Here is a 16,155-nt window from a genome sequence, read left to right on the forward strand (position 1 = left end):
TGAGGCCACATACCCTGGCAAGACAGGGAGGCCAGGGCACTCTTACTGTGCCGTCCTTGCAGCATGGGGCCTGCATCCTGCTGGGCAGCAGCACCTGCTCAGGAATCCCAGCTCACCTCAGTCACCTGTGCTCAACGCGCTGCTCTTCTGAGCTCAGGGTTCAGCCTGCCATGCCCTCTGTCCTGGGCCCTTCCTACCTCACTGGACTTTGGTCCTCAACAAAGAGGACCACAGTGCCTACAATGCTGGATGCACTGAAGTCCTTCAAGAGAGCCCTGGCCAGGGGCAGCTCAGAGACCAAGCTCTGGGTTGTCTCTTCTGGCCTGCAGGAGCCTCCAGGCTCTGGACACAGATGTGGACTTGGGCCTGTGTCCTGCTCCCACTGGGCACAGCCTTACCTGTCCCCAGGCTAGGGATGGGACCCAGACCCCCAAAGCCACACCCAGGGCCTAGTGGCCACCAGCGGCTCTGCAGGGTGGACACAGGGTCTGTGTTGGGAAGTGCACCTGTATTCTGGCTGATAGAGCAATAAACCAGTCTGCGCCTCCTCTCTGCTCCTCTCGCTCTCGCACTCAGTACCCCGGGATCCCCTCCACCCATAGCCCTGGTTGGGCCTAGACCAACTGCCCTTGTTCCTTCACTCCAAGGTCAAGCTGGGAGCCACATGGGTGCCCTGTATTGGCTCCTGTGTGCCCAGACGGGCTGTGGCAGCACATGGGCCTGTCTTGTTCCCAGGCAGGGGCTGTGGGGCTGGTCCTGTGGACACATGATATGACCAGAATCACCCATAATTGTCCCTCTGGCCCACCAGGAGCAGTGTAGGCTTTCCTCTACCTGGCAGCTGAGGCTAGTGTCAGGACAGATGTGGTGTGGGCGTGTGATATGGTGGTCCCAAGTTCTCGGCATCTAGAGGTTTACCCCTTTGTCCCCAGCTGAGGTGACCCAGGACAACCTAGCATCTGTCAGAGGGGTGGGAACCACTCTGTGCTGAGCTCCAACTGGGAGGGATCCACTGACCTCTTGGATGGGGAAGGGGAGGGTGGGTTCCCTGACCCCACAGAGGGCATCCTGGAGCTGCCTTTCCATTTTGGGTGCCCCTCCTGGGCAGGGGCTCAGGAGGGCTGGGGAAGGCTCTGGGAAGGGACCTTCTGGGGATGGGAGTGGTCAGCATCCTCAGGCTGCAGACAGTTTGCAGGTGGGAAGGGCAGGGGCCATGCCTGGCAGGGACCTGGGGAGTCCTTCAGGGATAGGTGGAAGGGGCCAGGGAAGGGTAGCATGGCCTGGACTAGCTGTAAGTGGAGGGTGGACGGTTACTATGCAGATGGAGTTGGGTAAGGATAGGGCAGTGGGTCTGTCCCCAGGAGGGGGGCCAATGGCTCTGGCCACCTGGACACCAGCCCCATGATCCCTTGGACCTTGACATGGTATCAGGTTGCCCCCAGGTTTAGAGCTGGGGTTCAGAGTCAGCCTTGCAGGACAGCCAGCCTTGGGATGAAGTGTGTGCTGGGATTTGGGGCACATGAAGGGTGAAGGGTGGGTTCCCGGTCCCCTGGCCCAGGAGGAGGAGGAGTTCTCCATGGGGCACCTGGGTGAGGACAGGCCTGAGCTCCAGGGGAGGAAGTAGCTGTCCCCAGTGTGGGTTCTGTGGCTTCTCTCTCTGTGCCAAGCCTCCATTCCTCACAGCCTCCTGAGCGGGTGGGTGAGTGAAGCAGGTGGGAGGGGACAGCTGGGGGTCAGCCCACTGGACTGTCTCTGACAGGGACTGGTCTCTGGAGGCCCCTACCTGGGGTCAGGCCACACCAGACCCTGGGCATTACCATCTGCTGCTGACCCACCTCTTCATAGGTGTTACCCAGGAGGGCTCTGCCCCGCCCTCCCTTGGAGCCGACCAGGAAGTCCCATCTGTGCTGCAGAGACTGCTGGGCCCTGAGGCTCCAGGCCCTTCTGCAGGGGACTTTGCCAGCCCCACCCCTGGCCCCAGGGAACCACTGGCATTTCAGGAGGCTGGCCCCCAGGCCCCAGAAGCCTCGGGCACACCTGGTAAGCCCTGCCAAGAACTGGCTGCAAGGACACATCCTGTGCTGACCCTGTCCTGGCCAAGGAATGTCCTCGGGTTCTGAATTTGCACATGGCGTTCTCAGCATGGTGTCAGTTAGGTGCAGGTCTGGCCCAGTGTCCCTCTTGGACCAAGAGTAAGGCAGCTTCGTCTTGTCTGTCACCATCACCACCACCAGCTGTGACAGATTGGTGCCCACAGGGGATGGAAAGGCAAAGGCTAGGGATGGCATCTCTGTGGGAGGCTGCTGGATCAGAGTGGCCACAGAGTTCTGGTGTCCAGGAACGCGGTGATGGAGCAAACCCCTGGTGTTGCTTGGCCTGCCTTGGCACTGGTGTTCACTTTCCCTGCTGCTGCTTTGGGGAGCAAGCCGAGCCCCTTCCTATCCTGGGCTCCCTTTCCCTCCACTCATTCCCTGTGTCCTGCCTGAAGATGGAGGGGTTCCCCTAAGTTCAGCCTCCATCCAGCCCTGTCCTTGGAGGCCCAGCACATTGCCCCTCCCTGCCCACCCCTGTGCTGGCTCCAGCCTGAAATGCCTCAGTTCACCTGCAGCCAGCCTCAGGGCCCTGGAGAACCTCCCCAAGGGCACCACCGCCTGCTCTAAGTGGCCACCTGGTCACCCTATGCCCTACTTTTCTAGCCAGTCTGCTAGGCTATCCTCTGTTTTGTCCCTGGCCACTGATAGAGTGGGCCTTGTCTGTGTGCTATGGCCACAATACAACTTGTAGTGCTGGGTGACGTCACCTGCAGTCTCTCCGGCCCGTAGGAAGCTGCCAGAGCCTATGGCACCCATGGCGTGGGATATAGCCACTTTCCTGGGTCACCGACCTATGCTGTCAGGATGTTCCCTGGATGGCAGCCTAGCTGCTGGGCAGGGACACTGAAGTGGGTGTCCCTGGTGGGGCAGGTGCCTGCAGAATGGACCCCAGCCAGCATGCACATGCTGAGCCATGGGCTGAACCTGGGCTTTGGGGACAGTCTCACCCATGGCCCCCAGGTCCCTGCAAGCAGTGGTCTTGCTGAGCATACACACACCCTGGCCTGGTGATGTGGGGGACAGTTGGGCAGTGCAGGGCCGAGGAGGGTCCCTTGAGCCCCAGCCCAGCTCTGTCTCACGAGGCTCCTCATCTCCCAGCAGCTGAGACCCCAGAGGTGCCACAGCCTCTCATCCGGGAAGTCCTGGAGCAGGAGACGGTGACTGGTTCTGGGGCCCAAGGATGGACCGTCCCCATCCGGTAACCTCCCCCAGTTAACTGAGTCATGAGATGGGGGCAGTCCTGCCAAGGACAGCTCATGGGTGGGCAGGTCCATCCACTCTGGCCGTGTGGTACGCAGAGGTAATGGGGTGGTCCTGTGGCCTCCTGTGCACTCCTTGACTGCCCCAGGCCAAGCCAGTAGGCAGGGAAGAAGGCCAACCTTAGGGCAGGAGGTGCAGGAAGCCCCCACAGCAAGGACCAGGGTCTTCCATCTTCACACCTCATCCCCCCGCATGTGGGGAAAGCCTAGGACCCCATCTTGTCACCTCTAGCCAGCAGAAGCTCACCTAGCTCTGTGATTCCAGGGTGGAGGGTGCTGCCTGGCCAGGGGCAGGTGCCGGGCAGATGCTCTGGGATGTCCACAGCCATGTAATCACAGAGACCACACGAAGGACCTATGTGTACCAGCCCATCGACACCAGTGCTACAAGTTCAAGTATGGGGGTCAGGGGTCAGGGCGTGCTGTGAGGGTGGCCCTGCAGTGCCTGGGCTGGGGGCAGTTGCTTGGAGGGTGGAGGGGCCCGCTAGGTCCCCGCCTGCTTCAGCCCAGGTTCCCCACACCTTCTCTTGTGCCACAATGGGGTAGGGGCTGGAGCTCTCCTCCAGGAGAGGCAGGCACTACAGATCTGGTGTCTGCTGGACCCAGTCCTGGAGAGAGCCACCACCCCCTAGCATGTTCTGCCTGCCTTGGCTTGACTGTTCTCGTGACTGCTGGGCCAGCTGAGGGCAAAGCAGGGAGACAGTGGTTGGATGGAAGGAAGAACTTCCCAGTTACCAGGGGGTCCTGTTGCCTGTTGCCCTGGGGTGTACTCAGAGCCTCACTGACCACATGTATGGGCTGTGCAGCCTGGGAATCCCTCCTCATGTCCCCCTTTCCACCTCTTCCCAGGGCCCCCAACCATGCAGGTGACCATTGAGGATGTGCAGGTCCAGGCGGGTGGTACAACACAGTTTGAGGCTGTCATTGAGGGGCACCCACAGCCCACTGTGACATGGTACAAGGTAAGAGCTGGCTCAGGGAGGCAGGGTGGGGCCCTCAGAGGCCGGAGGCACCTGTGTGTGCATGTGTGTACGAAAACCGCACCACACGATCCTAGCTGTGCGGCCCCTCCTGCCATCCCCAAGCCCATCATGGCTGGGCATGGGGCTGGACCGGGGGCTGACACACAGCAGGTGCCAGGGAAGGGCAGGTGAGCCTGATGCTGGGATGGGCTGATGGCGTCCTGGCCTGCTGGTGTTTCAGGATGGTGTCCAACTGGAGGACAGTGCCCGGCTGAGCCAGCAGAAGGATGGCACCACTCACTGCCTGCTACTGAAGGATGTGGCCCAGCAAGATGCAGGCGTCTACACCTGTCTCGCACAAAATGCTGCTGGCCAGGTGCTCTGCAAGGCGGAGCTGCTGGTCCATGGGGGTAAGTCAAAGAGCCTCCCAGGCCCAGGGCCGCTCGGTCTCCACATGGCATCCCCAGTCCCCACAGGGACCCCAGCTCAAGGTTCCCATGGGCCACAGGCCCAGGCCCAGGGAACAGCCTGCCAGCTCCACAGTACTGGGGACGAGGGCCAGGGCAGTGCCTTTGCCGTCCTAACTACCTTCTGTGCTGACCACAGGAGACAGTGAGCCAGATTCAGAAGAGCAGAGCCATCGGAGGAAGCTGCACTCCTTCTACAAGGTCAAGGAGGAGATTGGCAGGTACACTCCAGCCCTTCTGGCCCCGGGGATGCCCAGGACCCGTGGCACAGCGTCACCATCCTGATCCCCCTCCCTCCTCCCCAGAGTCGTGTTTGGCTTTGTGAAAAGGGTACAGCACAAAGGAAATAAGGTATTCTGTGCTGCCAAGTTCATCCCCCTGCGGAGCAGAACTCGGGCCCAGGCGTACCAGGAGCGAGATATCCTGGCCATGCTCAGCCACCCGCTGGTCACTGGGCTGCTGGACCAGTTTGAGACCCGGAAGACGCTCATCCTCATTTTGGAACTGTATCCTTTCTTCTCCTGGCCCCTTCCCTTGGGGTTTGAGGACGGGTGCAGTGGCCACCAGGCTGGGGATTGGAGGAGCGTATGCTCCCTGGGCCTGGCAGGTTGTGAGGGCCTCAGCCCACCTTCCTGTGGCCAATGCTGTGTGACAAGCAGCCCTGTTCCTGCCGCTCGTGATGGTGTTGGTCAGGGGGTTCTTTCTCTCTGAGGGTGGTCCATGGGGGTCACCAGGCAGGGTCAGTGGCTGAGCTGGTCCTGAGGGTCCAGATGTCCTCGGTGGAGATGGCCAGGGGTCTCCTCCCATGGGTGACCTCTCAGATGTCAGGAGAGGTGTGTCCTACACAGGTTACTCCAGGTCTTTGCCCACTGCCCATAGGTCCCTGACTGGGGTCTCAGTGTGGAGGGCCTTGTGGCTGGATCTGCTCCTGTGTTCTTGTCTCTCCCCTGAGGAGGGATTTGTGCAGACAGGCCAGGTGCCCCCACCCTACCACTGCCCTGTGGCCTCAGTCCCCAGGCAGCCCCCCTCATCTGGGCTGGATGCTGTCTGGGGTTCCAGGGGCCCATGGCACCTCCCCTCAACCTGAGCACCAGTACCCCACCCTTGAGACCGCAGGAACCCTGTCCTGGCCACCTCCTGGTGGGTTCCAGCCTCAGCTGCTTTCCTTGACCAGGCCCCAGGTGCTCATCAGAGGAGCTGCTGGATCGCCTCTTCAAGAAGAGTGTGGTGACAGAGCCGAGGTGACCCTGAACCTGCCTGCCACTGGCCTGAGATGCATGCGGGTCCCAGCCCCACCCAGACACAGCTGCCCCAAATGTGGCCCAGGCCCCGCCTCTCTGGATCCCAGGCCCCGTGGCTACCCGGGCTCTGTGCCCAGCTGCACTGCCTGGCTTCCTGCACACCTTGCTTGTTCCTGGGGATTTCTCTGGCTTTGGCACTTAGGGCTCAGGGTGCCACCTACCCTGTGGGCTTGTCCCAGGTGCTAGACTGGGGCACTCAAGCAGGATGAGTCAAGGTGGAGGGCCGGGGCCCCTCCCTGAGCACAGCATTTGCCACAGGTCAAGGTCTACCTCCAGCAGCTGGTGGAGGGACTGCACTATCTGCATAGCCACGGGGTCCTCCACCTGGACATAAAGGTACTGTCCCTCGGGCCCCTCCAGAACCTGGGTGGGAGAGGGGAGCCCTGGGCCTACAGGATAGGAAGGGACAGGCTTACCGTGTCCAGTTTCCTTGACAGGGCTTGCTGTCCTGCAGGGACTGGATGCACTGCTAATTGGCAGCTCATCCGTGGGCTCTGCTCTGACAGTCTGACTGGTGCTCCCCATGCCCCACGTTGGCCTCATGGACCCTGAATGACTCCCTGAGGCCTGGAAACCCCAGGTGGCCCAACCCCCATAGACTCCCCAATACTTTCTGACAGCCCCCCAATATCCTGATGGTGCATCCTGCTCGCGAAGACATTAAAATCTGCGACTTTGGCTTTGCCCAAAAAAACCACCCCTTCAGAGCCACAGTACAGCAAGTACGGCTCTCCAGAGTTCGTGTCCCCCGAGATCATTGAGCAGACCCCCGTAAGCGAGGCTTCTGACATCTGGTGAGTGGTCAGGCTGAGTCAGGACTGTGACCCTCCTGGGACCATGCTGGGGAGTCATCTGGCAGCCCAGCAGCCAGCCAAAGGGTCCTCTCTGAGCCTCTGCTTCCTTCTGCACCCCTGGATCCCCCATGCCTCCTCCCACATAGCCCTTGCCTGTGGCCAGGCCTGGGGTGACTCACAGTGGGTGGTTTTCTTTCTGCAGGGCCATGGGGGTCATCTCTTACCTCAGGTGAGCACAGCCTGTTCTTGGCAGCTGCTTTTCAAAGCCAACCCTTCTGCAGAATCCTGAGGGCCACGTGTGATGCTGGCCACACCCCAGACCAGAGACCCAAGAGCCCAGGGGCAGCTATCTTGGGAACAGGCAGTCAGCCAACCCTGATAAGAGGCTCCTGCCCACTGCTCCTCACAAACACCCTGTCATCACTAGGCAGAGCTGAGCTGACCCTGTAGGGTCTGTGGGATTTTTGTCCAGAGTCCACTGGTAGTGGTCACTGCTGCCCTGAAGATGCTGGTGGTACAGACTGATCCTTGACCTCTGCAGACTAAGACCTGTCCCCACCTCAGACATAGACTGGTGCCTATCTAGGCTCCCTGGACTCCTGTCCCAGCTGAGCCTGGATCCCTAGCTGAGGCTGAGGCCAAGTACCCACCCCGGGTTGAACCAGCACCCAGCCTTGGCATACATCCCTGCTTCAAGCTAGCCTGGGTCTCCTTTGTAAGTTCAGCCCTGTACCCACCTCTGGCCATGAGAGCCTCAGGTTAAAGCAGGGCCCCCAGGCAGGCTGATGTTTCCTTGATCCCTGTCCCAGCCTGAGTGGGGACCCCAACCCTGGTCTGAGCCCAGACACCCTCTTAGGCTTTGCCTGGATTGGTGTTCCAAGCTGAGGCAGTATCTGGGGAACCTCAGATACTACTGGGTGGGAGTGGTGCCAGAGTTCGTCCCCAGGGGCTTTGTTTGAGGGCAGGCTCTGCCTGTTTCCAGCCTGACCTGCTCCTCCCCGTTTGCGGGAGAGAGTGACCGTGCCACCCTGCTGAATGTGCTGGAGGGGCGGGTGTCCTGGAGCAGCCCCATGGCTGCCCACCTCAGTGAGGACACCAAGGACTTCCTCAAGGCCACGCTGCAGAGGGCCCCAGGGTGAGTGCATGCCTCTCTTGCCTGCCCAGGGTGCGGCCAGCCCTGCCCAGGGCCAGCTGACTGCCTGGCTGACCTGGGCTCTGCTCTCCCTCCAGGGCCCGGCCCAGTGCCTCCCAGTGCCTCACCCACCCCTGGTTCCTGGTGAGTAGGCCCAGCCTGGCTCAAACCCCAGGCCTGCAGGGAGGGACATCCAACCCAAGGGGGACGAGGGCCTGCCTGCATCAGCACATATGGTGGTGGCACCCAGGCCCCTGTGCCCCAGTTCAGTGGATACTTGTCCCTTCAGACAGGCTTGGGATCCTGAGACCCTCACAGGGGGTCAGGGCCTCCCCTGCGACCTCTGGCCTTTGCCTTGCCCTGTCTGGGCAAAGTAAGAGGATGAGCCCATGAGACCCCAGGGCTGAGGGCAAGTCCACCTGCCCCTGCCCAGCTGGGCCTCCATCCCAGGAGGGGCCCCCATCAGGGCGCTGGGGTCTCTCCTCAATGTGGCTGCTCCCTCACACCCCAGATATCCATGCCTGCGGAGGAGGCCCACTTCATAAACACCAAGCAGCTCAAGTTCCTCCTGGCCAGGAGCCGCTGGCAGGTGAGCTGTCCCCTGAAAAGGGGGTGAGGGCAGGGTCAGAAACGCAAGCCTAAGCCCGCCTAGCACACTCCCAGGCCTGGCACCTCATCGGATCTCAGCCATGAGTGTGCCAGGCGCACAGGGATACCCAGTGGCCAGGCAGAAGCCAAGAGCCCTGGTGCAGAGGTTCCCACTGCTCTGGGTCCCCAGCGCTTTGGCCCACTGGAGGGAGAAGGCCTGCTCGGTGCCGCGGCCCCACCCAGTGACTGCTCTGTGCCGCCCCCAGCGCTCCCTGATGAGCTACAAGTCCATCCTGGTGATGCGCTCCATCCCAGAGCTGCTGCGGGGCCCACCCGACAGCCCCTCCCTGGCAGTGGCCCGGCACCTGCGCGCAGAAGCCAGTGGCTCCTCCAGCTCCTCCTCCTCCTCGGAAAATGAGCTAGCCCCGTTTGCCAGGGCCAAGTCGCTGCCATCCTCGCCAGTGACCCATTCCCCGCTGCTGCACCCACGGGGCTTCCTGCGGCCCTCGGGCACAGTGTCATCAGCAGCCTGTTCTACCAGCAGGCAGGCGAGGGCCCTGAGTGAGGCGCCCTGGCCCCTGGAGGCCACTGACACGCGGCCCGGAGGCGGCACCTGCTCAAGGGCGGGTACTTCACCAGGGCCCTGCCTGGTCTGCCTGAGCCGCTGATGGAGCATCGCGTGCTGGAGGAGGAGGCTGCCAGGAAGGAGCAGGCCGCGCTGATAACCAAGACACCCTACTTTGGGACAGCCCTGCGCCTGCCCAGCGCCAGTGCCCGTGAGGCCTCCGGCCGTAGCCACTCCCTGGACCAAGACCCTCCAAGTGTCATCAGCCCCTTGAGTGAGGCCTGCAGTGAAGGACAGTGCCCTCCCACAGCCTCCACAGGGGAGGCTGGTGGGAGAGACCAGAAGCCCCTGAAAGAGCCCAGTCTGTCTCCATCACCTGCTAGAGACTCAGGGCCTGCTCAGCAAGCGGGGTCGTCCAGGCTGGGGCAGAAGGCTCCTTCTTGTCACCCTGAGCAGGGTTCTGCCCCCCAAAAGGGCTGTGGCCCACTGTCACCACAAACTCATGGCTGTTTGCCTCCAGGGTCTGTCAAGGAGATACTTCTGGAGCCCCCCTGCACAGCCCAAACAAGCCCCCTGCCGGGCTCTGAGAAGGAGCCTGGCAGCATCTCTCGACCTGGGGGGCCTTGGACCAGCTCCTCCAGCTCCCTGGAACCAACCTGCCCCACAGGCATGGAGTCCAGCCCTTCCCTGGACACTGGCAGCCTGTCTCAGGAGGCTGAGCATTCCCCTGACCCAACACCCCCCTTACCAAGGCCTCAGGAGCAGGCCACCACCCGGAAGTTCTCCCTGGGGTACCGTGGGGGCTATGCGGGGGTGGCAGGCTACGGTACCTTTGCCTTTGGTGGGGATGCAGGGGGCATGCTAGGACAGGGTCCCTTGTGGGCCAGGATGGCCTGGGCCGTATCCCAGTCCTCCGAGGAGCAGGACGAGGCTGCAGTGGGAAGCCCTCAACCCCAGGCCGACTTGGGGCCAGTGCCTGAGACCAGAGGGGCTACCCTGAGGGCTTCCCCAGAGCTGACCTCGTGGGAGCAAGATGGGCAGGTGTCCCTGGTGCAGATCCAGGACTTGTCAGGGGATACAGAGGCTGCCGACACTGTGTCCTTAGACATTTCAGAGGTGGATCCTGCCTACCTCAACCTCTCTGACCTGTATGACATCAAGTATCTCCCATTCGAGTTCATGATCTTCAGGAGGGTCCCCAAGCCCTGGGAGCAGCCAGATCCGCCCTCTCCTGAGGCTGAGGCTGGGGAGGAGCTGGCAGAGTTCCCTGACGCTGCGTGGCCCTGGCCAGGGGAGCTGGGCCTTCGAGCTGGCCTGGAGATCACAGAGGAGCCAGAGGACCTGGAGGCACTGCTAGGGGAGGCTGCAGCCAGCAGAAAGCGCAAGTGGTCCACCTCCCGTGGCCTATTCCAGTTCCCTGGGAAGTACCTGCCACTGGAGGAACCCCTGGAACTTGGGCTGCGCCAGAGGGTGAAGGCTTCCATGGCTCACATCTCCCGGATCCTGAAGGGCAGGCTGGAAGGTAACCTCCTCGTCCTATCCCCTGGCACATCCCTGCCCCTTAGGATCACTCACCCTTTCGTGCTCAGGGTCCTGCTGGGCCCCCCCTCTGGTGCTGTTGCCCCTACCTCCCAACTGCACCCACAGCTCTACCTGAGTCCTGGGGGCACCTCTGCTGACCTGAACCTGCCTTACTGGGCATGTGAGGCCATCCTGGAGACAGCTGCAGGGAGGGCACCTGGGGAGAGGGCAGCCAGGATCCCAGGCCTCCCCCACTGTAGACCCTCTGACCCAGGAGTCTTATGGCCCCACCCTCAGTGACCTCAGACCTTCTGAGCCCAGTCCTGTGGCCCCAGATCCTCCTGACTCCAGGTCTCTCCTTATCTCACAGCAACTCGACCCTAGGCACAGCTGACCCCAGCTTCCCTGACCCCTGAGCTGCCTGGAAGTCCCAACTCCAGAGCAGCCTCTGTGACCCCCACCCTCCTGACCCCGGCCTGACCCCGGCCCCAAGCAACCCCCTCCTGCACTGTAGGCCTTAGAGCCCCCAACAGCCCACTGCTGAGGGAGGTGGGAAGCAGGTCCAACTTGTCTTCACACCCCAGTCCCTGAGACCTGGGCCTGCTGGGAGGACAGGCAGTGTGAGGTAGCTGGTGCTGCCTGAGGACAGACCTCCCTACTGAGACCCTTCCCCCTCCTCCTGCAGGCCTGGAGGAGCCCCCCAGGAAGAAGGCAGGCCTGGCTTCCTTACGGCTGTCAGGTCTGAAGGGCAGGGACCAAGGTGAGCAGGCCCCACTGTCTCAGGGTCCTCTCCCAACCACCATGGTGCCTACACCAGAGGGGCAAGCCCCCACCCACCTATGGGGCTTAAGCCCAGAGGCAGGCTGGGCATGGGGGCTGAGCAATCTTGGAGGCTTCCAGGAGGAGGCAGTGCTGCGTCCTGCCCACACTTTCTGGCCTGGACTTCCCTCTGAAGGCTCTTCCTGCCTCCTCCTCAGCACCAACCTTCCTGAGAGAGCTCTCAGATGAGACCGTGGTCCTGGGTCAGTCGGTGACACTGGCTTGCCAGGTGTTAGCTCAGCCAGCTGCCCAGGCCACTTGGAGTAAAGGTAAGGGGCTGGGATACAAGCAGGGCAGCAGGGGCCCTCACTGTCTAGGGGAAACTCAGACCGGCTCTGTGCTGTCACAGATGGGGCCCTCCTGGAGAGCAACGGCCACCTCCTCATCTCCTCCACTCTGAAGAACTTCCAGCTGCTGACCATCCTGGTGGTGACTGCTGAGGACCTGGGCATGTATACCTGCAGTGTGAGCAACCCTCTGGGCACAGCAACCACCACGGGCGTACTCCGGAAGGCAGGTGGGTGCGCTCTGCTAGAGGTCCCTGCCAGGCCAGGGAGGCTGGGCTGGGGGTGCTGAGCCTCATTTCGTGAGCTGGACTGGGCCACTCCCTCAGCTGTGGGGCTGTGGAATTTGGGGTTCAGGAGGTGACCACAGGTGCATCTGAGTTACCGAGCAGTCCAGTCCTGATGGGCCGGGCATTGCATGTGGCTGTTGTGGGTGCCTTCTGGACTGTCCAGGATCTTCAGGGTTTGGCAGGAGGCAGGAGACTGACAGGAGACAGATGGAAGGCAGGGGTGGGGGAGCAGTGTGCCCAAGAAGGAGGAGAGCAGTGTGGCAGTGTTCCAGCCTGCTGTGCACCCTGCTGCCAGGAGCTGGCCCGAGGCCTCTGCTGGCCAGGAGGCGAAGCTCACTGTGGAGGGTGCCACCTTGCCCTCCAGTGGTGCAGGAGGGAGGAGCCCCATCCTGTTTGTGTCTTCATCAGAGTCCAGTCAGGAGCTGAGTATGCAGTGCCTGGGGTGTGTGGGCAGCTGAGACGGCTGCTGGCCCAGTCTGGAACTTGCAGACTGACCTCAGGCCCTGTACTGGGGCGTTCAGCCAAGCTTAGAAACCAGGGCAAGGCCCCCCAACCAGAGCCTGGGCCACTCCACCGAGGCCTGAACATACCCTGGCAAAGGCTGGCCAGGAGGGATCCTGGTGGGGAGGGCTGGGCAGACATCTGACTGCCCACTAGGGAAGGAGGCACACCCCTCCTCCCATTGCTTTCTAGGACCTCACCCACCCCAAACAAATGGCACTGGGAGAGGGTGGGCTTAGGAGCCTAACGTTTGCCGAAAGTAAGGGAGGGTGAGGCAGGGCCAGCTAGAAATCAGCCCTGGGGGTCAGATGCTGACCCAGACCATGGGTGGCCTCTTGCAGAGCACCCCTCGTCTTCCCCACGCCCGGACATCGGGGAGGTTTACACAGACAGAGTGCTGCTGGTCTGGAAGCCCGTGGAGTCTTATGGCCCTGTGACATACATCGTACAGTGCTGCATAGAAGGTACTGTGTGGGCCCTTTGCCCTCTCTCCCTGGGGCCCCTGAGGCTCAGCATGCCCCAGGGTCAGCATGGAGGGCCCTTGCCCACAGCCTGCTCTGTGTCCTGGGGAAGGTCTTTCCTCCTTCCTCCCCAACTGCCTCTTACTCCATCTGTGACCAGGTGGTACCTGGACCACTCTGGCCTCTGACATCTTCGACTGCTGCTACCTCACCAACAAGCTGTCCAGGGGCGGCTTGTATACCTTCCGGACAGCATGCATCAGCAAGGCAGGAATGGGCCCCTACAGCAGCCCCTCGGAGCAGGTCCTCCTGGGAGGGCCCCGCCACCTGGGTGAGCCACTCCTGGGCAGCCAGTGGATGGGGTGGCTGGCAGATCAGAACTGGCACCCTCCTGCCTGCGGACCCTGTGGTGGCCACTGCGGACCCTATGGTGGCCACTCCTGCACTCAGCCAGCTTTCAAAATCTGCACATTCTGGGGCCCTCACCCTTCAGCTCCCTTCACTCACCCACACCCACTGGTGCCACCCCAAGAGTTGGCAGTGACTTCCTGGGTGCTGGGTCTGGGTTGGGTGGAAGAGTGGTTTGATGGATCAATAGTATCTGTTGTGGGCCTGGGAAAGGATGGTGTGATGCCATGGTGGTCCCAAACACACTTATGATGAGGGCTTTGTTGTGTCCTGAATCCAAGTTCCCTTCTCCCCTGCAAAATGACCTGAGGGAGCAGAGGCCAGAGCGGGCACTCAGGCAGGGCCACTGTCTGGTGTCTGAGGAGGAGTGAGGGAAGAGGAGGGGAGAGCCTGCGTTGGGATCCTCCTGAACCTGTCACCTGCCCCTCCCTAACAGCCTCTAAGGAGGAGAGTGGCCAGGGGCAGCCAGCCCCGCCTCTCCCCAGCATCAGGAACTTCCCCTTCCAGATGCAGATCCGGAGGTGCAGGGGCCTCTGGGGACAGTGGGTAGTGGGATGGTTCCTCAAGCTGCCCTGCTGGCTCTTGGTGCTCCCACCCCCACATTCCCATGCTCAGCTCAGAGCCTCTTCCCTGTGTCTGGCTGCTGCCCCTGCTGAGCTTGGTCTCTGCTGCTCTGAGTGCATGGGGGCCACTCAGGTCCTGCTGTGTCTCTCTCCCAGGGGCCGCTTCAGCGTGGTCCGACAGTGCAGGGAGAAGGCCAGCGGGCGGGCCCTGGCCGCCAAGATCGTTCCCTACAGGCCTGAAGACAGGGCAGCCGTGCTTCGGGAATACGAGGCGCTCAAGAGGCTACGCCACCCACACCTGGCCCAGCTGCATGCTGCCTACCTCAGCCCCCGGCACCTGGTGCTCATCCTGGAGCTGTGCTCAGGGCCCGAGCTGCTCCCATGCCTGGTGGAGAGGTGGGGGCAGAAGGCTGGGTGGAGGGATGGGTGGACAGGCAGATGACGCAGGGTTCTGGGAGGGAACGCCAGGCCTGCCACCCTCCTCCGCATGCCTGACCCCGAGCTGTGTCAGAACCGGGTGCCTTTCCCAGTCCACTGCTCCTTCCCTGTGCACATGCCCCCTCGGGGCCTGTCCTGAGCCACCTCTGCCCCCAGGACCTCCTACTCAGAATCCGTGGTGAAGGACTACCTCTGGCAGATGCTGAGTGCCACCCAGTACCTGCACGCCCAGCATATCCTGCACCTGGACCTAAGGTCTGAAAACATGATGGTCACCGAGTACAACCTGCTCAAGGTTGTGGACCTGGGCAATGCCCAGAGCCTCACGCAGGAGAAGGTGCTGCCCTCTGACAACTTTAAGGACTACCTGGAGACCATGGGTGCGTGTGTGGCCACTGTGAGAGGGCAGGCATGGGCGTCTGACCTATTGGGGGGGGGGCAGGAGGAAGCCCTCTCCTTACCTGCTCTACTCTCCCCTCCCCTCAACTCCACTGCAACCCTCCAGCCTCACACCTGAGCCCACCCACCTGGGCCCACCCTCCTGTGCCCATCTGTGGTGCCCACCTACCTGACCTCTCACCTGTGCCCCTCCCTCTGTGCCCACCCACCCATGCCCCTCTGCAGCTCCGGAGCTCCTGGAAGGCCACGGGGCTGTTCCTCAGACAGACATCTGGGCCATTGGTGTGACAGCCTTCATCAAGTGCCCTTCATGTGTCTGGGGAGAGAGGTGCTAGATGGGCAGGGCAGGGCTCCATCTGTCTGAGGGTGCTCTCAGAGCCCCCATGAATCTCCACGGAGCCATCCAAATATGACCTCAGAGTCCCTGCACCCCATCATCCTTCACGGGTGACCTTGGAGTCCCTGCACCAAATCATCAAGGGTAATGGAGAGCTCCCTGTGCTTCCTGTCCTTTCAGGCTGAGCGCCGAATACCCCGTGAGCAGCGAGGGGACACGCGACCTGCAGAAGGGCCTGCGCAAGGGACTCATCAGGCTGAGCCGCTGCTACGCGGGGCTGTCAGGTGGCGCTGTGGCCTTCCTGCGCAGTGCACTGTGCGCCCAACCCTGGTACCGAGCGCCCAGCCCCACCCCGCCCCGCCGCTCTCGGGCTGCTCTAGGCCCGCTCACCGACCCTCCCTCCTCCCCAGGGGCCGGCCATGCGCCTCCAGCTGCCTGCAGTGTCCCTGGTTGACCGAGGAGGGACCCGCCGCCTCCCGGCCAGCGCCAGTGACCTTCCCCACCGCACGGCCGCGCGCCTTCGTGAGCGAGCGCGAGAAGCGGCGTGCGCTGCTGTACAAGAGACACAACCTGGCCCAGGTGCGCTGAGTGCCAGCCCTGCAGAAGCGCGTGTGTGGAGTCGCTCGCTGGGCCATGCAACGCACAGACGCACAGACTTACCAATAAAAGTGCGAAACCAACTGAAGTGTCTTCTGCCTCAGGGAATTCCGCCGCTCAGGGTTCCGCCTCCCCCGGGTAGCTGCCCCCCCCCCCCGCCCCCATGGAAGGCGGGCTTGGGAACAGTTCCCTGGGAACCTGTGCGCTCTCAACCCTGTTGAGGTCGTGTGCACAGCCCTCACTTGTGTGCGTTTATACTAGGACGCCTTAGTTCTGCTTCATCACAGGACCCCACACCCTGGCCAATCGCCTTCCCCGATGCATGCAGCTCCGCCCATTGGACAGTGCATCAATGGCAGTTCTTGAACAAAACCGC

The 16,155-nt window shown here is 62.2% G+C and overlaps 1 protein-coding gene across 1 annotated transcript in view; it reads left to right on the forward strand.

Moving 5' to 3' along the window:
• Positions 1 to 15,799, forward strand: part of LOC308645326 (obscurin-like) — a gene marked incomplete at its 5' end in the record, with an annotated part of 148,115 nt that extends 132,316 nt beyond the window's left edge. Inside the window, 31 exon segments of the mRNA XM_081287369.1 lie at positions 1,846 to 2,040; positions 3,192 to 3,291; positions 3,618 to 3,748; positions 4,202 to 4,314; positions 4,556 to 4,724; positions 4,921 to 5,002; positions 5,087 to 5,287; positions 5,963 to 6,015; positions 6,018 to 6,022; positions 6,341 to 6,418; positions 6,703 to 6,771; positions 6,773 to 6,876; positions 7,079 to 7,105; positions 7,859 to 8,011; positions 8,107 to 8,152; positions 8,520 to 8,597; positions 8,863 to 9,103; positions 9,106 to 9,158; positions 9,162 to 9,185; positions 9,189 to 10,683; positions 11,368 to 11,442; positions 11,660 to 11,770; positions 11,851 to 12,018; positions 12,918 to 13,040; positions 13,198 to 13,368; positions 13,882 to 13,966; positions 14,165 to 14,404; positions 14,603 to 14,826; positions 15,071 to 15,146; positions 15,363 to 15,512; positions 15,593 to 15,799. Of these exon segments, the coding sequence (XP_081143495.1) occupies positions 1,846 to 2,040; positions 3,192 to 3,291; positions 3,618 to 3,748; positions 4,202 to 4,314; positions 4,556 to 4,724; positions 4,921 to 5,002; positions 5,087 to 5,287; positions 5,963 to 6,015; positions 6,018 to 6,022; positions 6,341 to 6,418; positions 6,703 to 6,771; positions 6,773 to 6,876; positions 7,079 to 7,105; positions 7,859 to 8,011; positions 8,107 to 8,152; positions 8,520 to 8,597; positions 8,863 to 9,103; positions 9,106 to 9,158; positions 9,162 to 9,185; positions 9,189 to 10,683; positions 11,368 to 11,442; positions 11,660 to 11,770; positions 11,851 to 12,018; positions 12,918 to 13,040; positions 13,198 to 13,368; positions 13,882 to 13,966; positions 14,165 to 14,404; positions 14,603 to 14,826; positions 15,071 to 15,146; positions 15,363 to 15,512; positions 15,593 to 15,770 (5,018 nt within the window). The 3' untranslated portion in view covers positions 15,771 to 15,799.
• Positions 15,800 to 16,155: the final 356 nt, after the last annotated feature.

This window comes from Spermophilus citellus, assembly GCF_964194105.1.
Source record: "Spermophilus citellus genome assembly, chromosome: 1".
Lineage (NCBI taxonomy): Eukaryota > Metazoa > Chordata > Mammalia > Rodentia > Sciuridae > Spermophilus > Spermophilus citellus.